The sequence below is a fragment of the Drosophila yakuba genome, chromosome X (assembly GCF_016746365.2).
Source record: "Drosophila yakuba strain Tai18E2 chromosome X, Prin_Dyak_Tai18E2_2.1, whole genome shotgun sequence".
Taxonomy (NCBI): Eukaryota; Metazoa; Arthropoda; class Insecta; order Diptera; family Drosophilidae; genus Drosophila; species Drosophila yakuba.
In genome coordinates this window covers 14,871,660-14,896,288 of record NC_052526.2, presented here as the reverse complement: position 1 = coordinate 14,896,288, position 24,629 = coordinate 14,871,660, and the positions used below count along the sequence as shown (strand labels likewise).

The 24,629-nt window shown below is 41.6% G+C and overlaps 3 protein-coding genes across 3 annotated transcripts in view; 2 read left to right on the top strand and 1 right to left on the bottom strand.

The window, feature by feature from the left end:
- LOC6525466 overlaps positions 1 to 24,629 on the bottom strand; it is a 41,046-nt gene that overhangs the window by 10,837 nt on the left and 5,580 nt on the right. The gene's annotated exons all lie outside the window — the stretch shown is intronic.
- Positions 2,378 to 3,572, top strand: LOC6525465. Its single transcript, XM_002101264.4, has one exon. The coding sequence runs from the start codon at positions 2,468 to 2,470 to the stop codon at positions 3,242 to 3,244; it is 777 nt and encodes a 258-aa protein (XP_002101300.1). The 5' UTR covers positions 2,378 to 2,467; the 3' UTR covers positions 3,245 to 3,572.
- On the top strand, positions 11,958 to 13,142 carry LOC6525463 (protein nullo). The gene has a single exon (XM_002101262.2). The coding sequence runs from the start codon at positions 12,360 to 12,362 to the stop codon at positions 13,026 to 13,028; it is 669 nt and encodes a 222-aa protein (XP_002101298.1). The 5' UTR covers positions 11,958 to 12,359; the 3' UTR covers positions 13,029 to 13,142.

Below are 24,629 nucleotides of genomic sequence, written 5' to 3'. Positions count from 1 at the left end.
TCGAAGCTAAGGGCAAGTCACATGCCACACACTGAGACAAAAGTGTAGCCTTATTTGGTGAATATAGTTGGTGAGTAGAAGTGACTTCAAGCAGAGAGAGTCTATGTTATTTTTAGAGTGTATGTTACGTGAAATAGTATGAAATTTGTATGAAATAGTATGAAATAGTAAGAAATAGTATGAAATTTGTATAAAATAGTATGAAATAGTAAGAAATAGTATGAAATTTGTATGAAATAGTATGAAATAGTATGAAATTTGTATGAAATAGTATGAAATATGTATAAAATAGTATGAAATAGTATGAAATTTGTATGAAATAGTATGAAATATGTATAAAATAGTATGAAATATGTATGAAATTTATATGAAATATGTACGAAATAGTATGAAATATATATGAAATATGTATAAAATAGTATGAAATATTTATATTCTTCCTCATTTTATAGCATTATTTCGCTCACTGTATGCTGGGGGTCACTTGCAGCTCTTCGACTTCCGTTTCCGCTCTCGCATCGAACAGGGAGACCTCCCAAAATGGAGAACCGTCACGTGCAGCGAACAAATACCCGAATTACGTGACTGCCAAGTGCGGATGCTAGTGCGGATGCGAGTGCGAATACTAGTGCGAATACTAGTGCGGATGCGGATGCTAGTGTGGATATGGTTGTGAATGCAAATGCATATTTCGATGCAGGAATACGGATCACATTCGGATCACAAACAAGCGGTGCGAGTGGAAGCCATGGACAGACATGGAGAGCGGGAAACTCCGTTAAGGAAAATAAGGGAAAGGCGTGGAAATTCCGCCGAGCGTTTTCCCAGCCGAAAAATGCGGGAATTTCAGCGATTGCGTGTGAAAATGCAACAAGAAACCAAAACAGCAAACACCAAATGTGCGATAGTCAAATGAGGCCTGAGGTTGGCCAGTTGTTCATTTGGTCAGTTGGTCAGAAACAAAAGCCAAGTTTGTTTCCCCTTAAAAACCGAGAGGAGAACCCGGAGGTTGTGGAAAGTAACATGGGTATGCGGACCCCAAAGGAGGCAGTGATTATCACGTGCCACTGCAGTTGCATTCCGTTGCAAGGACATTAGGATATAAGGACATAAGGATACAACATAGGGGCACGAGCTATCAGATAGGGTATCTCAGTTGCAGATCCCACGTGTTCAGCGTCTTAAGGACATTTGTATGGGTTCAAATTTACACAAATATCACAAACATAAGAAAGCAGCATTAAATGTCTTTAATTGTAAATTATATTAAGAACAAATCTCTGTAGTTAACACAAATACAATAAGTTGATGCCTTGAGTGCAAGGATTGCTATTCATTCTAGTTTATGAATAGTAAAGGTTATAAACTTTTAACACGCTAAAGTAGCTTGTTTATTTGAGAACCTTTTTTGGGATTCCTTTGTATAAATGAGAATGTTTTAAACTCTTAGTTAAGCTCCACTTCGAATGGCAATCGTCATTCATCATTGCTTCAGCAACGCTTCATTGAAGTGCGAAGTAGTTTCATTCTCCATTTTGCCCATATTAATTTTCATTTACATCCAGATGCCAAATTCGATTTCTCTTGGCCTTGAGTTCAGTATACTATGTAGAGTCCAAGAATGGGAGAGCCGTTCCATTGAGGAGTTTTCTGCCGAAATAGATCGAAGTCGGTGCAGCTGCGTGGTATAATCGAGGTTACGACGTTTTTGGTTATTGGTCTCTGGTTTTTGATTCGGTTGGGAAAAGGTCCTGTCCCAGGACATCCTGCCATCCTGACCCGCTGATGCGAGACTTGTGGCCGGCGTCAACGGCGTTCCGAGGACTGCGCCACGGCGTTTACACAACAATTGGCCATGCCAAGGACCAAGGACCAAGGACCAAGGATCCGGCCAACACAATGGCCCAAGGACACCGACCAAAATGACTGACATCATGGTCGCAACATATCTGCAGCCATAACTCATAGTCATAGCCACCAATAAAAAGGCTGATAAAACCGAAAAGGGTTATGGCCAAGGAAAATAACTCAAATAGAAAGGTACGGGGATACGGAATAGTAAGAGTTTGCATTACGACAACACAACCTTAACTCGTTGGCCAGATCGAAAGTGCGCGAATCAAGGTCGTTTCAACGCAGGTACTTTCTCCCTCTCTCCCTCTCTCTCTCTCTTTCGATCGTCGTGTTTTTGGCCAAATTGCCGGGCCATAAATGATCGCGTATTTTCATGAAATCCCGTTCGCGGATTAGGCCAGAAATCTGAAAAATAACTGAAAAACTAATCAGGTAGCCGCATGCAGTACGGGCAATTCCAGGAACTCCATGCTGTCCTCCCGCTGGACAACTCTACCTGCTGGACGTATAAAAGTTCGCCGGTTTATGGCCATGCAGAGCAGTCGACAAGGAATTGTCAAGCGAGCAACATCTCAGTTGAGTTTAAGTCCACTATTCACTATTCTCCATTCCAATGGGTTGTTGTGCGAGCAATCTGAAGCTCAAGGAGCTGAGCGGCCTCAACAGCAGCATCTATCTGGCAGCCGGAGGAGCAGCACGTCGCTCCCAGAAGCGTTTGTACAGCAGTCGCAACAGCAGCGGAGTGGGCACCAATAGCAGCTCCGCATCATCATGCAGTCGCAGCATCTGGAGCCGTTCCAGCCAGCCCATTTGCGATGACTTTGCCGAACAGCCGCAACTGGACAGATCCTGCGGCTACTACACCTGCAGCAGTGCCAATTCGTCGCCGCGAAAGGGTCACCAGAAGGATGAGTATGAGCAGGAGGATGAGCAGGAGGATGAGGAGGAGGGAGTGCTTATGCGCACGCAGGACATGAGTGCGTCATCCCGAGACGCCACCACACAGTCCACACAATCCGCTCAAATGGCAGGCAATCTGGAGTGGGAGATGTACATGATGCAGCAGGCGCAGCGCATAATGCCCAAGACCTCATCGCCGATATGCCAGCGAAGGGACAATGCCCACATGCCCGCCTCATCGTATCAGAAGTGGAGGAACTATCTGCAATCCACGCCGGCGCACATGCTGCACAATGTCACCCACATACCGGAGGCCATTGCCGGTCACTTTTGCCCGACCAGCTTTCCCGGCTACAGCGATCTGGAGGAGATGGAGAGCGCGGCCAAGCGGTTCAAGGTGGATTTCGAGAGGGAACCACTGGAGGAGCCACTGTACACCACCTACCAACTGCTGGCCGGGCACACGCACACCATATCCACAGATCTGTGAGCGAAGAGCAAAGAGCGAAGAACGACGACGACCCATCCAATCGCACCAATCTCCGCCTGGTTCGGAGTGGTTTGGCGATTGGACGTAAACCTAATTCCCGGCGAGGACTGGCAACAGGTGTGCCAGCTGTCAAACAGTTGGGCAAAAATTTGTACGATTGCATTGCCCAGCAATGGCAATTCGGCTGATATGATTTTACAAAAATGCACTACTTTTTTTTTTCGACTGTATATCATATACAACGTAGATGTAAGGACAGGACAATCAACGATGTGTACATTGTTGGATAATCAAATTATACTCGCAAATATATTTTACAATCAATCTACAAGCTATTGACTTTTCAATCAAACTAATTAAATGCGGGTCAAAGGTTATGGGTCAATTCAACTGCTGGTTGGCAGTTTTACATTGTTTAAACAATATTCCACAAAGAGAGCAAAAGCGTAAATTACAGATATTTTGATACCACAAATCAGCACACAGTTTCATTTTGATTTCTAAAAATTATGGATTTAAGTTATATTTCTTAACCCAAGACTTGTGTTTCATCCCAGTCCATTAACTGATTGCCGGCCACAAAATGTTTTAATTGGGCTTTCATGATTGAAAATTTAAGAGCCGCCACAAACCGCAGAATGGCGAAAAGCCGGAGTTTTGGGGCTCATTTCATATTCAAATCGATGGAAAGAATTAGCAGCCTGCTGCGCGTAATTACGCGGATAAATGTGCATTAATTAGTACAGCCCAATGTACCAATCCAAACTAAAGCCAATCTAAATTGAAATGGAAAATGATAAGCGAATATGGATTACAAAATGCGGCTTTGGGAATATTTAACTGTTTCCATATTTATATATACATATATATTATTTCATTTAGTACAGCATGTATGCCATTCAATTATAAATGCCAACTATTGCGAAATCTATTTCAATTGAAAGTGCTCGTAATTAAAGCGCTAAATTGACATTTCTGGGTTAATTTCTTGCGAATGCGACTACCCTGCCCGGTTTACAGGGTATTGGTGGGCAGTATCGATTTTAGTGGCTTGTCAAGTGTCTGGCAGCCCACTTAAGTGCCCCTCTCCGCTCGCCGCACCTGAGCTCCTCGCATTTTCCTGACATTTTTCCCGCTCCTTTGGCCCCTTGACACTGGAAAGAGACGGCAGCAATGTGCAAAGTGGCGTGTGAGAGAGACGGACTGCTGTCTACCCAAGTTACCCAAGTAGTTGGCTTCGCCAACGGTGAGTTGCCATAATTGGTGTGGACGCTCAATTGTTGCAGCAATCAGTCAATCACTCAATCATTCAATCAATCAATGACTTCGACCACTGTGCACTAAATAATTTTACGCGTCGACAAAGAGAGAGAGAGAGAGATGGGCATATGGGGCAGTGGAAAGAGAGGGGTATACACACTGGTGTTGCACCTAATTGCAAGGTGAAAGGGGTGTGGGCCAATAAAAGTGCCACGTTGATTATTGCAACACTTCTTCAATCACTCACTCACTCACTCACTCACTTACTCATTCTCACACACATGAGTGGGAAAATGGGGAAAAGCTCTGCAGGTTGCGGGAATCGAAATTAAAGTCGCGTTGAAGTGTCGGAATTTTCTTGATTTAATGCAGCAACTTTTGCGCCGCCTTTCATGACTTTCATGAGCTGCACATAAAAATGATGTAGAATTATTAAGTTTTTCCTCTTCGCCTGCTGGCTGCCATAAAGAACAAGTGAAGCCAAAAAAAAAAAAATAACAAAAAATGAAACAGAACCTTGCCCCAAAGGCTGTTCCCTTGCCCATTTCTGGATTTCTGGTGCTCCGCCCATCTGGCGGAATAATAAATAGTAAATGGCGATATTTTATAGGGAATTTATGCGCCGGGAAACTGCAAAGAAATCAAATAAAGATGAGAGCGCCGTTCTTTAGTGCGGGAAATTGAAATAATGTATTATATTCTTGCCCTGCTATGAATTCTCTGAAGCGAGACTATCATAAGTAAATGACTCAACAAAAGGCAATAAGTATGTTAAATGAAAATATACAATGGCTAAATACATGCATTTATACATACACAAACATCCAAAAATCATGGTCAAAAATTGAAAAATAAATTTTTAAAAATACAATTTCCATTTTTTAACACAGTTCGATTCTAAATTTAATTACGAACTCAACGAGGTATGCCATTCCATGATTGGACCAATATTTCGAAAGTTATGATCAAAATACTGATAATTATAGTCGCAAAATAACAGAAAAGCCATTTTCGTCAAAAATCATCACCAAAAATTGGAAGAAAAGGGAAAAAAATATTTTTTTTTTTTTGAAAACACAGTTTGATAGGAAATTTAATTACGAATTTAACGAGGTATGACATTCCATGATTGGACCAATATTTTGAAAGTTCTGATCAAAATACTGATAATTATAGTCGCAAAATAACAGAAAAGCGATTTTCGGCAAAAATCATCACCAAAAATTGGAAGAAAAGTGAAAATAATTTAATTTTTTTGTTGAAAACACAGTTCAATAGGAAATTTAATTACGAACTCAACGAGGTATGACATTCCATGATTGGACCAATATTTTGAAAGTTCTGATCAAAATACTGATATTTATAGTGGCAGAAACTCGATTTTTGACAAACATTCAAAAATCATAGTCAAAAATTGAAAAAATAATTTTTTAAAATTCAACTTTTATTTTTGAACACAGTTCGATTCTAAATTAAATTACGAACTCAACGAGGTATCACATTCCATATTTGGACCAATATTTCAATAGTTCTGATCAAAATACTCATATTAATAGTCGCAGAAACACGATTTTCGACAAACATTCAAAAATCATGGTCAAAAATTGGAAAAAAAAACTTTTAAAAATACAACTTCCATTTTTGAACACAGTTCGATTCTAAATTTAATTACGAACTCAACGAGGTATGCCATTCCATATTCGGACCAATATTTCAAAAGTTCTGATCAGAATATGCACTACTCCATGCCACCAGTCACCATTTGGCAGTCACTGGTGCACACCTTTTACCACCCATTAAATCGTAGCCATTGTGACTTAACCTTTGTCCTGGCCAAGTCCATGAAATATTCAAGCTGACATTGACCCTGGAACCTGGCACAATTCCTGAGGAATCCCCCCTCCCCCAGCACCCCTGAACTTCTCCAACTCCGGGGGGCAAAAACTTTAAAGTGTCAAACTGTTAGCATGCCAGCAAAATATCCAAGTATACGGGTATCCGGCTATCCGGGTTAATTCAAACTATTCAGGGCCGGACCAGGCGTATACATAATTGAAGAGCCACTATGGACTGGCGCAGAAGGAAAACACGTCAATATTGGTACACAAAGTTTTCCCCGTAAAACTTTAGGCTGCTACTTCAATCAGCCATATGGGAGTTTTCTTTTAAATACATAAAGTGGCAATTTGTTAAGAACTATTATCTAAACAAAGAAGTCTACGTTATTATTATATTAAATTGAATATCTGGAAGCTGCCTATGCATTTTGAAACTTATCAGTGAAAATGTATGCAGTTCAGCCATTTACGTGTGTCCTGTGCCTGGCAAGGATGTGAAGGAGGTGCCGAGGAAGCCAAGGGACTTTGCTGCCGTTTGACAGCCGCAAGTGTTTGGCTGACTCCAACGCGGCACTTGAGCCTCGAGTGGCGGACAAAGCAAAGTGGTCCGTGGCAAAAACAAAAAAAAAAAAAACAAAAGGCGCGATGCTGAAACTGAAGTGGTTTTTGGTCCTGTGAAAGGACCACAATGCTGCACGATCCGTTGGCCCAGATTTGTGATCTTAAGGCCCTTTTACATGGGTAAGCCACCGAGAATCGGCCATCCGAAGCCGCTCTAATTACAAACTGGCCACAATTGAGGATGGCTCGCGTTTTGTGTTACTAGTCTGCTTTAGTCCATTGAATCCATTCAATCCATTGAATCCATGGAATTGAAATCCTCCCAAGATTTGCCTAATCGGCGGCCCCTTAAGCAACCTCTCATTCCGGCAAGTCGCGTGCTCTGCGGTGTGAAATCTGGCCGAAGATTACCGCGGATCTGCGCGGATATATATATACTCGTACATACATAGATAGTACTAAAAATCATTGCTCTTTGGTCTACGGCATATACTTACTATACTCGTATGTGCATATGTGTGTGTAGGGATCAAGTGGCCAGATTAGAGATGCCGCGGAGGAGGGGAAGATGGAGAGTGGGCAGTGGGCGGTGGGCGTGGTTAAGTCCTTGTAAATCCATCGGCAGGATTAGGACATCTTGCGGTTTTAATGCCAGACAGCCAACCAACCAACCAACCAGCCAGCTAGCTAGCCACCAAAAACAGCTGTGACCATCTAAGCCACATTTAAGCCATTTAGCGACGCTGATGAATTTATGGACCGTCCAACTCGGTGAGTGTGTCACATTCGGAGCTCCGGTTTTTAGGCTCACAGCATACACTTTATCACGGGGTATTATAATTTCGATGCCAGCGGCATGTGAAAAGTACCCAAAATGTACGACTTTGGTATTTAGTTTAATAAGTTTGCAGGGCTTCCAAAAAATAGCACCATCATAGTTTAAGCACATTTAACTTATAACAAAACGATGTTTTCAGCAACTCAATATTTTTTTTTAATAATAATAATTTTATTTATTAAGGCATACGGGATACTCAATATTTAATATGCTTCATTAAGCAGCAACACCCAAAAGTATGCAGCATAAAAATGAACGCGTTTTGTTCAGCGGAAGGATGTGTGCAAATTCATTGCCTACTTTTAAGAGGCAGCCAAAATGCAGGACATTCATTTTAAGGACTCACCTTAGAGTAAGTTCAAATTCGACCTACGAAACCAAGCTTTCCTTTCCTTTATTTTTTTTTTATTGATTTTCCACCATGTGTGTGTGTGTGTGTGTATGTTGTGTAAGGAAAATCAGCGAAGGTTCGGGAACTGGAGCAGGGAATTTGATGCGTGCCACTCTGCCAGCATCAAAACTCCAAGTGAGGAACTTTGGAGATTGGGGAAATTGGGGGCATGGACATGGCCATCGTTCGCTGATGGATAGTTGTCTTGATTGGAGCTGGCAGCCGAGTTGCCACCAACGAAATTGAAAGCCAAGTAAAACAAACAACAAAATACATTTCTCGTTTGCCTTACATTTTGGCGCTTAAACAAACTCAATTATGTTTACAATTTGGGTGACCATCAAGTTACCCATTAAAAGATTGATGGCATTCCACTTGTCAGCATTGTAAAATGATGCTATAGTGCATAGAAATATAAACCCATTTCACAGAGTCGATTAAGAAAACTATAACCTTCGCAGTACATGCATCCAATCTATTTAAGTACTAAAACATTTTCGCTTAACTACAGGGTATCTTGTGCTGTAATAACTGATGAGTTTGGGTGGAAATTGGGAGGGCCAACGCAAAAATTGTAAACAAAAGAATGTCAAAACAGTGTCCACCAACGTTTTCATGTGGGGAGTGTGTCAAAATCACATTAGATGCTGTTAACTTTTGTCAGTGACTGTGTTTGTTTGGCTCGCAATCTTTTTTTTTTCTCGCTTTTTTTTTTTTTGGTCAATTTGTTTGTTGGCCCGCAAATTGATTGATTGCTATTGATGCCTGATTTGTCCTTAACCCTCACGCACCATGTCCTTGTCCATATCCCTATCCCTATCCTTATCCTTTTGACTCTATACATTTTTGTCCTGCTTTTTCGCGCTGCGCTCGACTGAGATTTGTGGTCATCCCAAATGGGTTTTCTGTGGCCCACTAAATTACAGCCGACCAAGTTAACTGGTTGATGGTGTCTATCGTATGAGTGTGTGTGTGTGGGAGTGTGTGTGTGTGTGTGGGTGATGGAGTGTATAAATCTTATTAACTTTGGCCTACACTTGCCTTGTGTAAACTTTGTAATCCACCCAGTGCTCTGAATGATCGAATAAGATTGATTTTGTGGCCAGATGAGGAGCTTAGTTGTGTGGACACCTATTTGAATGGGCAAATGCATCACTAAACGGTTAAAGACAACTAATTCGAAGGATGTATTACTAGTTTAATTACAGAATATATCAACACAATGGCTGCCCTTTTGCGATAGATAAAGAACCAAAAAAGTTGAACACCTGAAGCGAGTTGAACTTTGATTCGCGCTACTTTATCTCAATTTCGAGTGGCAAACTTTGGCCAAATTCGCTGTGTCAGCTTGGGGACCAACCTTTATTGCCATTTTCCATTCCCTTTTTACATTTGGCCCAACCCTGTGTTGTATATTCCTTGCTATCCCTGCGGGAATTCGATGACACCTCAGTGCGTGACACACAGCAAAATGTTGTTGCAGGACACACACCGCCATTGTCCTTTGGAAAAACGGCTGATTTGCATGCGGGGAACATGGGAAAATAGAAAGGGCTAGCGAAATATTCCCAAATGCATTTTTATGCCCTCGAAGGGTTTAAATAGAAAAGCGTTTTTTATGCCATTTTTTTCCATTTACTCATATTGTTTGCTGCCATTTTTGTTGATTTTTTTTGGTGGCATGCAAACGTGTTGGTCAGGTCGTAAAAGCGATTTCCAAGTGCAGCCAGGTAGGAATTGAAATGAATTGAAATGAATTGAAATCAATTGAATTGCGTGAGCCATCGAAATCCAAAAAAAAAAGGGGATTACTTCGTTTTATTGAAAAATGCAAATTGAATTTGTCACTGGCCTTTGACATTGACACCGAAAATGGCGCATCAATAATATATTTAAAAATATGTAATTTGCGCGAAGGACATTAATTAATTGCACGCCGCAAAATGTGCAATTAAATGCACTGTGGTGGCAGTTACTCAAAAATATAAAAATAAACAAATGTAATGTGTGTATGTGTTGCAGTTGTAATTCGTTTCCCATTTTTATTTGACACTTAACAAATGACTGCAAATAAATTGCATTTTCTGTAGCGCCAGAGGCATCGAATGCTCCTCTGGAATTCTACTCTGGAAAGCTGAATCCTGTCCTGGGCACTTGGCACCACACAAGCCGCAATTTTCAGTCCACCTGAAACCCCCATGGATTTCCATTTCGACTGCAGTTGACAATGAAATGCTCTGAAATGAATTCCGATTTTTTAGTGCTACAACAACTTGGATATGCTCTGCTTTACTCTAAAAATTCGAAATGCAATTAAATATTATTGAACTTAAAGCAATTTTGAAATAAGCTAGTTGCAGCACATTCAAAATACATAGAAGTCTAGTTGTAAAAATAAAGGTAGAGCATATTCAAATTCGTTTATTTTGGCTGCAAAAAAAGAAGCGAATTCTATTTAAACTACTAGCGGGAATTTGCAAATGAATTTTCAGTGTTTCGTTTGCAGCGCTCTTTGTTCCTCCGAAAAGCGGAAAATAGACACTGCTGGCCACAAGCCGCATTCTCCATTTTCCATTCCCCATTTTCCATTCCCCATTTTCCATTCCCCATTTTCCATTCACCATTTCCCCCCCAACATTGACCTTTCTCCATTTGGCCTCGTATTTTCCAGAGAAAAACAGCGAACAACAGAAGGTATTTTCCGTTTCAATTTGAATACAATTAGAGGTTGCATCGATGCTGCAAAATAAGCGGCAGCTCAGTGGGAATTCAGGGCCTTGCAACTTGGGAGTTTCCCCAATAAACCTAATTAATGGGAAATACAAGAGTGCGCGGCGATTACAAAGGCGATTTTGTGCACTCCAAGAATATATTAAGTGCAATCCCTTGTTCGGCCCCGTAACAATATCAATCAATTGATATCAGCAGTGTGGTTTTCTTGCAGTGTAGCTGTGCATTGTAATTGGGCTTAATTATTTTCGCCGACTGGCTTTCTGCAGAGCACGCGGTACATATGTCCACTTATAATGAAGGCAAAGCCGCTTATGTCCTCGCCCACGCAATTACTTATACACAGGCACACACACACACACACACCAGACACACACTCACCTACATACACACACACATATATACACTTGAACAAAAAGGGGGGGAGAATTGACGAAGGCACTGTCGACATGCAAAGGCTGATTGACACACAAAGCGAGCATTCTGCTGGGATGCTTAACCATGGCCCTCGAACCTCGACCCTTTGCCATCTGACACGCCCCCATTCCAAATGCACCGGGAGAAATCATAGGGCAGCTCTATGCTGTAACCAAATTTGCAGTAGTTTTCGTTACCTTGAAATTTACCTTATTATTATGTAAATACAAGCTTTACACTCTGAAATTAGTTAAAAAACATCACTCACACCACAAGTTGCATAATTAACTGTCTGTTTTTTTTTCTCTGTGCACTGTGCTCCCCTTATGGCTTTGCTGCAATTCATTACGAATTTCCTCCTGCGCTGACAGCCAAGTCTTAAGTGGCTGTTCCACAAGCAGCACCACCACTAGCATCTCCACCTCCTTCTCCACTGCTCCATGGCCACTTCTCGTCCAGCAAAGTGCAGCAGCTCCTTACGGCGGGCAATTATGTCTCGAGGATGAGGATGTTGGATATCCTGGCCAGCGAGCAGCAGGCGACAGCAAATGACAGGCCATTAAATGCCCGTTGCCTGTTCGACCAGGATGAGGATGAGGATGAGGTTAGGGATGAGGATGAGCACCAAGTTAAGCCAAGCTAACTTGCACGTGCAAGGATTGCAGGGGCAATAAAACGGAATCGCGACTCTTGCAAAACCCCGAAATCGTGGCCAAATGATGCCTCATAAAACGATGCACAACAAGGGGATTATGGTCAGGGGTTAGGGGTTAGGGGTTAGCAGGGTTAGGACTTTATGAAGGTCGCAGGTTAGGTCGCAGTTTAGGTCGCAGGTTAGCTCGCAGTTTAGGTCGCAGCTTAGGTCGCAGGTTAGGTGCCGGTTAGCGAATAAGACCTGATCCCTATTAGGGTGTGTACCTGTAGCATATCTATATACCTGGAGCCAAGTACTAGGGTATATATGCCCGCCATTTGGTGGCAATCAGCATCAGTTGTCCAACAACAGTTACACCGCTAACATCGTACACCGTACAGTGAAGCCACTATACTATATACCAAAATATCTCACAAAAACTCAAGATGGGCAGCACACATTCCGCTGAGGAGCAGGTAAAGAGTGTGGAGGACACAACCAGTCCCGGCAATCCGGGCATCTTCTGCACGGCGGCCTCACTGCCCAACTTCATTAGCAATATCCAGCGACTGGTGCTCCGCAAGCTGAGCATCTCGGCGAGGAAACAAAGGCGACTGAGCAAGCACTCCAAGCAACTGCTGCGACCCATGCCCCGCTGCTCGTCCTTCGGATCCAGCGGCACTCTACTGACGCCCACCAAGAAGTCCTGCAGCTTGGCGGATCGCCGCTATGCCCAGTGGAAGTGCAGCTTCGAGCACCTGGCCAGGATGCAGTCGCCGCCGCGTCTTCATGACATCAGCGAGGCCATGACTGGACAGACCACGCCCCCTGGCTTTCCCTCCCACACGGATGCCAAGCGCTGCCTGGTGGTGGCCAGTACGATGGAGGACGCCAGTTCGCCGGAGTCGCCGCTGTACGATTTGGTGGGCGGTGGCCAGAAACTTCGCCGTCGCCTCAGTTTGCGCAGCCACGCCCCCGTGCGCCGCCCATCCGCACGGCAGAAGGCAGAAGCATCCAAGTTGGATGCCCAGCTGCAGCGGGATCTTCGCGATCTGGAGGATTACTATGGCGGCTTCCACTTTGCCCAGCGTCGCGAGCGTTTGGTCAAGGTTTAGTTTTGCAAAAAAGTATATAAATAATAATAAGACATTTTTAATAATTTTGATAGCAAATATTGTGATAGCTCGTAAGCCCTAAAGTCCTGAATAAAATTCGAAATTAAAATCAAACTGAACAAAAATGTTGTCTACTTTATTATTGATTGTTTGTTTCATATTAATTAGTCAAGTGTTTATTGTGTTGCCACACAAGCAGTGATAAATCGCAGCACTTTAAGTGAAACCCAAATAAAAAAGCAGCAATTAAGTGCCGGAATTTAGCGAATTATTCATTTGCCAACAAGAAAAACCAACAGGTTAAATCTGAAAAAAAAGTGCACTTTTAATGGCAAACGTGCTTCGATGGCCACCGCAAACATTTTGCCACTTGCCACTTGGCATATTTTCCAATTTTCTTATTTTCCGTTTTTCGGTTTTTCACTTTTCCCCATGCCAATTAGTGGCGGCATAGTTTTCAACGCCGCTCGTTATTTTTTCCTACTATTTTTAGCGAATTAAATAGTTGCACGAATATTGAACGCATAATGTTATAACTCTCGATCTGAAACAAAATCGGGTGCAGGGTCGGCAGGGGTGTGGCACAGAAGGGGGGGGTGGTCAATTAATCAGTTGCCAACTAACACATAACAAAAGCCATCTACCGAAATAAGCAAAAATATGAAAAAAGTGCAGCAAAAACAGACAAAAGCAGACAGAAATGAGAAATGTGCAAGTACTTGAGGAGGAGAAGGGGGTGGGAAAATTGTGAGAGGGGAGAGAGTGGGAAGATTCTGAGAGGGGAGGGGGCGGGAAAAGCGCTGGTGCCAAGGGAAGCTCTTCGAGGCCTTGTCCGATTTTCTCGCTTATTTGCCACTCGGCTGCACTGAGCGAAAATAATTAATAATGAAATTAAAATCAAATCTTAATTCCCAATTTACGTTCAGATCAAATTGATTGTAAGTAATTGTATAGTAAAATATAAAATATTAACCAGTTAAATCGTAACAGCCTCTTGCGTTTCTCTCGGTGTATGTGCTATCTGTGTACTTTTGCCAGCCGTGATATATAAATATTTTTCGTGATTTTTGGCAGCTCACTTTCATCTTCAGCCAGGCAATTTGCTACGCTGCAGATTGCCGGCATATGAATAATGATGCCGCACTTGATTGCGATTTCCCAGCCATGCACTTTCACCATTTCACCATTTTCGCGGCAAATTAATGTGGCAGAGAGTGAGTAGAAAAGGGGAGTTAAGAACCCTTAACAATGCGCCCCAAAAAATATGTGAAATATTTGTGGCGCTGTCGTCGCCAAGTTGAACGAACTGGCAAAACAACAAAACAAAACCAAAATAATTCAGAATGGCCGACATGAAGAAATCGAAATGGATGGTTTTGCAAGCAAAAATGGGGCAAAGACGACATAAAGTCAGCAACATCCAAATGCTAATGCCTCAATTTGGCCACTGCCCTCTGGCCTTTAGGCCAAAAGCAGCCAAAGAGTTGGCATTAAATAATGAGAGCAGAAGGGAATGCGAATGCGAATGCGAAAGAATCTTGAAAATGTGTTCAATTAAATGCAAACACTTAAAATGAATATATGTATATTTAAGTAATTCATATTTGTGTGGCGCAAGTTATCGGAACACTTTCCCCAATGAACTCTGACCCCCACTTGGAGGCCAGACCATTAACCCTCATTGATCGGATGGCAACATTGTGACCATTATGGACTTATGGACTTGTATATACGAGTTTGTACATATGTTGCACCAAATCAATACCAGAAACCGAGAATCGAGAACCAAACTAAAACGAAACCGAAAATCAGAAGTGGAACCTAGAAGTTCACGTGCGGGCAAAGGCAAATCAACAAATGAAAACTAATAGGCAATTATAGGCAAATGTTGGACAAAAGTGCTGGGTGGTTGGTTGGTGGTGGGGTGGTGGGGTTTGGTAGACCGACAGTCAAGGTCGCGGTTACAGAACGCGTTAAATTTGTGGTTAAATGTGTGCCAAAGGAGCAAACAGAATTGGAAATTGCCTTTGTTGGCACTGCGAGGAGTGCAAGCATAATAAATGCAAAACATTGTTAGCTAGCTTAAAAACCTTTAAAAAAATGCAAAACATTGTTAGCTAACTTGAAAAAAATAAATAATAAATTCAAAACATTGTAAGCTTAGTTTAAAATAGATTAAAAACACTGTTAGCCAACTTCAAGAACTTAAAAGAACTTCAAAACATTGTTAGCCATCTTAGTATAAAGCTAAACAACCTTTTAGCTAACTTTCAGCTTAATAAACCACACCTTATGTGTAAATTTGAAGCTCACTCGTTTGCTATGCCGCTCACTCGTCTACTAATGATTTTATTGCCAGTCAATTCCTTTTGGCCACCAAATGGAAATTTGCCTCCCTTGTCAGCCACATGGAGATGCGAACGCCACTTGAAGGCCTTGAATACCCCTCGTGCATTTGCTTCTGGGAAATTTGATTTTACGCTATTTATTTAAATTTATTTATACTTTATCTGCAATTTGGTCGCAAACGTAGCCAACGCAGGCGAACGACGAGCAATCTCCTCATCCTCATCCTCGACTCATCCTGTCGACTGGTTTCACTTCCTTTCGAGGCGGATTGCTGGCAGGTTGGGTGGTTGGGTGGTTAGGTGGTTGGGTGGTTGGCTGGTTGGGTGGTTGGGTGCTTCTTGGGAGGTTCTTTCAGCCTTTTGCATACATTACCCACCCACCCACCAGCCCGTTGCCCGTTGCCCTTTGACCTCAGCCCCGCTTTGCCTTTATTCACTCATTTCGCATCCCGTTGACGTTGACGCTGATTGTGTGCAAATGATAGCAATATGGCAACAATCTTTATATCACACCATCCACCCAACCATCCACCCAACCACCCAACCATCCAACCACCCACTTGCCTCCCAAAAAAACCCACTTTGCGTGCCAGAGTTGTCGCTGCGCTTGTTTGTTATTGTTATTGTTATCATTATCATGCTTCGCTGATGACGATGACAATCATGATGATTTGGATGTGACGACTTCTTTTTTTCCTCCACTGGGCACAAGGCAATTTATCTAGGGCATACTGTGAGGACAAACAGCACTTGGTTAGTTGCCTAATTGAAAGCAAGACATTCGAGTCAGATTCAGATTGAGATGTTACTTCAATTTCAGTTTTTCCGCTGCTACAAGTTAATGAGCATTTTTCGAACCTAGTTTAAAAATACCTCATTTGGCATGCAGTTGGCTCGCTTTGCCAGCATAATTTTGCATTTTTTTCAGTCCCCAAAACTTCTAATAAATTCCAGGCTTGCCTTGGCATTATAAACACACAAAAGGACTACAAATTTCATGGAGCCTATCTCTGTATGCCATGGTGTACATGGCCTAGTACAGTACATGTTTAAGGTAGCACACAGTTCATTTGCATATATGCGTGACTGTCTGCGAGTGTTTGTCGCTGTGTGTGTGAGTGGGTGTGGGTGTGTGTGCAGGACACAATCGTGGAGAGGACGACAAGTTCATCGTGTTATAAATTATAACAAGCTCGGAGACAAAACCAATTTCATTTGATGTCGCTGCGCTCGGCCGGATATGTTGGCAATGGTGATAATGATAGTAATAATGCGGCTGCCGAGGAATGTTAATAATAAGGACGCGGCTGCTGGCTATGTGGCGTCATCGGAGTGCTGTTCCTGGTTCTCCTGGTTCGCCTGGTTCTCCTGGTTCTCCTGGTTCTCCTGGTATTCCTGCTTTTCCTAGTTTTCCAGGATTCGAGGTCATGTGCGTTTTCTGCGCGTTTAATTAAATTTTAATGACACTGCACACTAGTAAATCACGGTCACAAATCCCCCAAAGGATACGCGCGAATTTCGGACTAATAAAAAGCGATTGCTGCTGCAGGATCAACATGGAGTACTAAGCGGCGAAAGCGCCGAAAGCGATGTCCTTGCCGCTGTCCTTGGCAAAGCCCACTTAAGGCACACGCGGCGTATACGCAATTAGTTGAGTTTAATTTATGTCGCCTGCCGCCTCTGCGCCCCACCGAAATGACAAAGGGATAAAAAGCGTTTGGCAAGAGGCAAACAAAAAAATAGATATATATATATATAAATTAGGCGGAAAAACAGGACGCAGGACTAAGGAGCCAGCATCAAGGGCTTTTGGTTTAAGCCAGAACGCGTAAGTGGCAATTAAAAAGCCAGCAAAAGACACCACCACTGCCGCCGAACGAGAAAATTAAGCAACAAAAAAAAAGAGCGGCAAGAAAGTCAATGAAAAAATGAAGTTTCACAAGGGCTTTTTTCCCTTTCCCGTTTTCCCATTTTCCCGCTTTCCGCCCTTCACTTTGCGCCTTGATTTATGCCCGCCTCACTTTCACTTAATTTCCCCTAATTTCCGCTTCAGCATCGCTCGAATTTTCCATCTACACTGATTTGCACAGCTTTTTTGGAATTATATTCATTATATATATATGCCAGTTTGAATGAATATCATTCTGTTTATTTGTATTTTTTTATAATTATGTGGGATTTCATATTCGCAACCTTTTTTAATTGCTTCGCATTATGTTTGCTTTGATTGTTTTAATAAACGCATTACATATATTTATACATTTATTGTTTATACGCATGTTTGTTGGTTTGGCATTTGTTCAATTCATTTTGTAATAAGCTCTCATGTAATTGTAATTAATTTATTATTTGTAGCTCTATGCATTATGATATTTAATTCATTTTTCTTCTTTTCACTGCAGCTTTAATTAAATTTGCAATGTTTATTTTATTCCATTTATTCCATGATTTAAAATTCCCATTTGGTTTTAATTTCTAAGCTCAATAACTTTTTGCAAATACATTTAATTAAGTTTCCGCTTGCTTTTCAATTTGTTACAGCATTTCCTCTGGCGAAATTTGATTCCTTCACATCATTAATTTACTTTTTCGACATCTTCACTTCAATTTGGCTTCATTTCGATTTTAATTGACCGCCCATTTTGGCTCGAAATCATCTCAATTTCGATACATCTTGTGGCTCAAGTTGTAAAGTTCTCAAGTTTCGGCATTGAGCCGCCTTTTGAAGGAATACATATATATTTACCTTGATTTTTTGCAGCACGTATATTTATTTTCCGCCTTCTGTTTGTCTTTCATATTTACTTTCACTTTGCACTTGCTTCGCTTCAAGTTTGCGGCTTGTTTACCTTCGCAAAACGTTTGCCAAAAAAACAAAGTGTGCAAAACGCGCGTTTTTTTGGGCAAAAATATTATTAAGAAGAAGTAACTTTTGCTGGTAACTTTTGTTTTAGTAACCCCTCCACTATTTCCGAGTAAATTCACAACAATAACGGCCGCAACAATGCCGGCACTCCCATTCCTTTCATCATTTAGCCTCATCCATCTCTATATAGACCCTCCACATTTATGGTAGCACATCCTTAAAAAGCAAGAAAAACGTTGAGTGCGGGAAAATGGAAATGGAAAAGTCCAAGAAGAGCTAAGGAAAATTCTATAGCATACTTAGCGAGTGTAGTGGCATTGAAACAATAGTTAGTAAAGTCCACAGTGTGGAGAAAAAATAGGAAGCACATAATGTTCTTAGTTATTTAAGCAGCATTCGTATATATATGTAGATATTTATTACCTTTAGCTTCAAACTTTACATTGTATTATTTGAATTAAAGAAATTTAAAGACATTACATTGTATTATAAAAAAAAGAAATCTAAAGACTTTACATTGTATTATTTGAAATGAAGTCATCTTAAAACATTACACTCTTATATTTGAAATGAAGTCATCTTAAAACATTACACTCTTTTATTTGAAAGGAAGCCATCTTAAAACATTACACTCTTTTATTTGAAAGGAAGCCATCTTCAGACATTACACTCTATTTTTTGAAATGAATCCATCTTCAAACATTACATCGCATTGTATTATTTGAAAGGAAGTCATCTTCAGAAATTACAATGTATCACTTGAAATGAAGCCATTGTTTATTCTCAGTGCACCCAATATCACTCGGGGAATATTTGTGGAAGGAGATTTGGTCCAGAGAAAAGGGGGCTGGGTGTCATGGATTGGCCATTTGGAAGGCAAGAATGTAAATGACGCCATAATTGCACACATCAAATCAAGCAGCAAGACGAATGGAGAAGAGCAAGCCCCTTGAGCAAGGACCAAGGACGAAGGACCAAGAACGAAGGAGCAAGGACGAAGGACGAGCATAAAATCGTAAGAAAAACAATTGTGGAAAAGAAGCGGAAACAATTTCAATGGCTGCGTGCAACAAAGCGTTGCAAATCGACCATTCTGCGTCTGGGTGCGATTTTCCGCGTTTTCTTTCCATTTTTTCTTTTTTTTTTGCAGCGGTTAAATCCGCCTTCTTTTTTCCACCCCCATTTTCCGCCCCCTCAGCAAACATTTTCCGTGCAACATCAGTTCTTGCCTTGTTTTGATTGTTTGCCCAAAGGATATTAAGTCAATTGCACAGCTTCTCTTGCCCCCAAAAAGAAAAAACAAAAAAGGGAATAAAAGCGGAATTTTCCTCAACGCCGCCTAATATGCATATTTAATTTTACGATTTCAGGCCCCTGAAAAGAAATTTCGGGAAAAAAGGGCTGGCAAAAAAAAAAAGGTTATTTGAGAGGAAAGCAACTATTAAACAGCGATTGTGCCGCGTCCTTCGAATGTTGCCAATTATCCTGATTGGCCAAGTGACACATTCAGACCCCATATGATTGATACAACCATGCCACAAGCCGCACATTCCACAGTTTCCGCAGTTTCCTTTGAGCGAATCCAGTTTGGGCCACAGCAACTTTGTCAAACGATTTGCGGACCAGCCACATCAAACTTTCGATGACAAGCATTAGGGCAAAATTCAGGATAAACTTATCAAGGACATCAGCTATGCTCGTCAGCCTTTCAGCCGCTGAAACAACGAATTTCAGCTACCCTGTAGATGGCATAGGTATGACTTACGAAGTAAGGTGTTTCGATTTACTTAACTGCCATTTGCTTGATTGAATCAATTGGGTATTCAACTTAATAATTAAGTAAACACAAGCGATGGCCAGATATGCGGCCCACTTCAAATCGTAGTAAATTAAATCGTAGACAAAGGCATTCAAACCTCAAAACTTGAATAGAGTTTACGTGTTGTTGGGGGGAAATTCCAAAGGACTCGGCTTGAAATTGGGTTTTGGGTTTTGGATATTGTTCGGTGGGCCTTGCCTGCTTTCTGACCTTTGTTGGCCATCCTTTTGGCCCGGTTTCTTTTGTCTGGCTTGTTGGCCTGTTTGGTCCTGTTTGTTTTGCTTCCGACTGTCTGTCTCCCTCTTCCCTTCGCTCTCCCTCCCCCTTGACCCAACCACAACCCCCAATATCAACTCTGACCCCAAACCTTTTAGCCCGCGTGCTTGTGTGCGATTGTTTATTGTTTGGCCGCTTATCTGCGCCGCCAAATTGATTTCGAAGCATGTAAATATGTAAATAAAACACACAGGCAGCCCCCCTCATAATTATGGCCCCAAAAACTTGTGCGTTTCGCCTTGTAATTGGCTTGAATATGCAAATTAGAGGCCAAGTTTAGCAGATGTCCGCGGGGTTGAGGCCGGCATATTTCGCATGTTTACCTTTCAACTTGATATGCATAACTCAAATAAACAACCAGCCACCCACTCTGCTATCTGCTATCTGCTATCTTTGCCTCTGATTTGCTACCTTCGGATTTGTCTAAAGGCAAATTGATGGGGCCAATAGTACAGTGCGGGGCATAAGTTAACTGCCAGCTGATTGATGATGATGGCCAACTGTTTGTTTACCTTGTGCAAAACGACTTATCTTCGCGTGTATAGGAATTTAATGCGGCCATAACTTGAAGCGGCCATTGAGATTTTCATAAACAAATTAAGATATTAATAAGCTGCTCGTTATGACTTAATTACTGGTTTATCCAGAGCACACAGGCTATCGAGAACTCAATTTATCAGACTAAACACACCGTGTTTTATTATTTTTAAAAGCCATATTTCACGACTTTCCAAGGCAAAGTGATTGCTGTTTAATTAAAAGGTGTTTGTTTACACACAATTAAATGCGAAATTTAAACACATCAAATAATACAGCCTCTAAAGTTGCAGCCTCCAAAATTGCAGCCTCTAAAATTCCAGCCTCTAAAATTTCAGCCTCTAGAATTTCAGCCTCTAAAATTTCAGCCTTTAAAATTTCAGCCTTTAAAATTTCAGCCTCTAGAATTTCAGCCTCTAGAACTTCAATTTAAATAGACATTTATTATGTGAATAGCAGTGATAATCAGGACGCATTTATTTTGCGCACACTGTTTTTTTGCGGCGTGTGGAAATAAATTTTCCAAACATTTCAATTTCAATTCGTCGAGCAGTGGAGCAAATAAACATTTTGGCAGAAAATCGAACTCAAAATGAAAATATTCTAGGGGCGATTTTAATTATAAATCAAATCCGCTGCAGCAACAACAAATGCTTTTTTGGGCTTTTCGCAACGGGGGAAGTCAGCGAACCAAAATTTGTAGGCCAAAATAACGAAAACAAAAACGAATGCAAATTCGCCTGGAATTTATCTCATATTAAACAGAGTCGACAGGAGCTGATGGCCAAAATGTATCTATGTATCTATATATCTATGTATCTATGTATCTATATATCTATGTATCTATGTATCTGGATACGCAGCATTGCATCGGTGTATCTGTGTGCTGCATCTGCATCTCTTGTTGGTTCAGTTGCTACACTGCCCCAAATCACTCCCCCCCCTTTTACTGTACACACATGTACATATGTTGGTTTGCTGTTGCATTGTGCGTTTTTCATTTGGGAAAATCTATGAACAAGTTGGCTGTGTGTTTTTGCCCCTTGTTGTTTTTTTGCTGTTGCAGCCACAGCGATGGAAAATGTGCAAGCCTTTTTTTTTGCAAATCACAGAGCTTAGGCGAGGTGAAAGGATTGGATTTGGACAGGTGCAGAAGGCAGAAGGCAGTTACAGGTGGGGGCTTTCCATATGCTGTTTGCCAATTTTGCTGCATTCAATGTCATGTCTAGAAGCCCTCTCGCCGTTATTGCTTTATTAAACATTAAGAAATCCCATTTGTGTTAGGGTTCTGCAAACAGAACTATAATATTATATAAAGCGAATAGGTTGATGACTTCAATTAAACAGTGTAATTTTCCTGCCACTACAAATGCTGGCATCTCTGGCAGATTTCAGTGTTGACCTATAGTTGCATGGTGGTGTATGTTGTGCCTCCTGTTTTTGGTTTCTGCTGACAGCACACACACACACACTCGTCATAAAGCTGGAATGCAAATATATCCATTGCACTGCAGCCGCCAGCTGACAGGAAACGAAGCTCCAGGAGCACAATGCCAACTGCTGGAGGGCAGAACTTGAGGGGCGTCACCACATGGCAGCCATTGGAAGCTTTCAGAGATTGGAGGAGATGGGCGATGGATGCTGGGTGCTGGGGAGGCACTAGAGGCTGGAGTACGGTCATTTGGCTAATTACCCAGTGAGCCGCTTACAAGACAAAGTCGCCAAGACGACAAGCGAAACTCCCTCGACGAGGACACTTTCAATTAGACTGCAACTTCTTTACCTGTACACACATGTACACACACTACTGAGCACACACACACACACACACACACACAGGTGATTAGTTACGGTGGCCAGTTGGCTACCTGGTGGGCAATCTGCTACCGAACAGTAGAACCTGTGACTGCTGACCCGTGACCCGTGGACATGACCGCATTTTGGTCATTAGCGAAATGCAATGCATTTTCCTTAGCACTTTTCCTTTGGCACAGTGGGCGTTCTACAAAAAGGGGAAAATCAGAGCAAAAAGGCGTTGGATATGGAAAAAGGGTAAGGAAAATGAAAAGGAAAAGGGTAATGCAAATGGAAAGTGAGTGAGTGAGTGAGTGAGTGATGTGTTTGGGCTGGGGGCGTCCCGAGGGGCGTGGCAAATCCCTACTTTATAGTTCACACTTTCCCAACATGCGCATCTTCGCTCAATGGGTTTTTAATTAACTTTCAAAGCAAAAACTCAACTGCCAGAAGTGCTGCCTTCTGCTGTTCTTCTTCAACTACACGGCGAGATAAAGTGTACTTCATTTTGCATATAATTCAAAAATCATATCAACTATGTATGCCACATTTTAATAGTGAAAGATATGATTACGATTTAAAAAACAGGGTGAACAACATTTTACATTTTACTAATAAAAGCGAGAAGTTTAACATACTTCTAAATTGAATCCTGTAACATAATAAATCCTGTAATATATATAGATCATCTGTATTATCTGAAGTAATAAGCTAACTTTAATACAATACCTTGTGAATCAGCAAAATGCCTAATCACATATTATTTTATAAATTCTATAATGAATTCAGGCACTTTGCGCACAGTGTATTTGATTGCCCGCCTTCTTCTCTGCGTCACCTTCTGAACCCATCACATATGCCGGGCTCCATGGGGATTTTTGGGGGCGTGGGGTCGTGGGGTCGACGGGGGCGTGGCTGTCATTTTGCATTCTATACAATTCCCATCAAGGTGGAGAGTGCTCAAGTTGACTTTCAATTTTTCGCCAGGATAAAGGATAATAGAAACAGCAAAGCCAGCAACAACAGCAACAAGATTGTTGTCAACACTAATGAAATTACAAAAGGACACGACAGGAGATTGGTGGCAGCAAAAAAATAAAACATAAAGGAGTCGAGCACTGAAACACAGCGACAACACTTTAAATAATTAAGCACTCAAAGCGGATTCTTAAATTATCACAAATCTGCAAGCAGATCTTTCAGTGCTTAATTTAATTTACAGCAGCTACAGAGATTTAAGTTGGGAAATTTGAGTAGCCTAATTACACAACAACTCACTTAAATTCGCTTCAGCACAGCAGCAACATCTGCTTTATAGCGATTATTTCGCCCAGTTTTTGGCAATATTTGATGATGAAAAAGATGAATTGGAAACCATCAACTCGCGTTGCCACGTATAAATTACTGCCAAAATACACACGTTCCATGAAATGTGTATATATTATATGTTTCATTTTAATCAAAGGGTGTTAATGTTTGCCTAAGTAGAGAGCATGAAACCCAAAGACCTACAGTGGACACTGGCAGGCAAAGGATATTCCAAACAACTCAAGTGATAATAAATGGATATCCCAACCAACTCAAGTGATAATAAATGTGTATTGCAAGCAACTCAAGTGATAATAAATGTATAGGTATTTAGAACTAGAGCTTTAAACTACTGTAAGCCGAAACTATCAGCACAAGTTGCACTTAGGCGAGTCGAACTGTAATTGCATGTTGCACGTTGAGTGGCGAGACCTTTTGGGGCATCATCATCGTCGTCGTCGTCATTACAACGCGGCAACAGCAATTCCCAACTCGATTGCGTGCTTCTATTCATGTGTGGCCTTTAACCCGATTGATGGCCACGAGCTGGCTTTCTAGGGGTTAAGGTTGCGCCCCCCTCCCCCGCCTGAGGTGCGGATGCAATGGGTTAAGGAGGAACGCCGCCCGCTGGTTGCACACGCAAATGGCAAAGG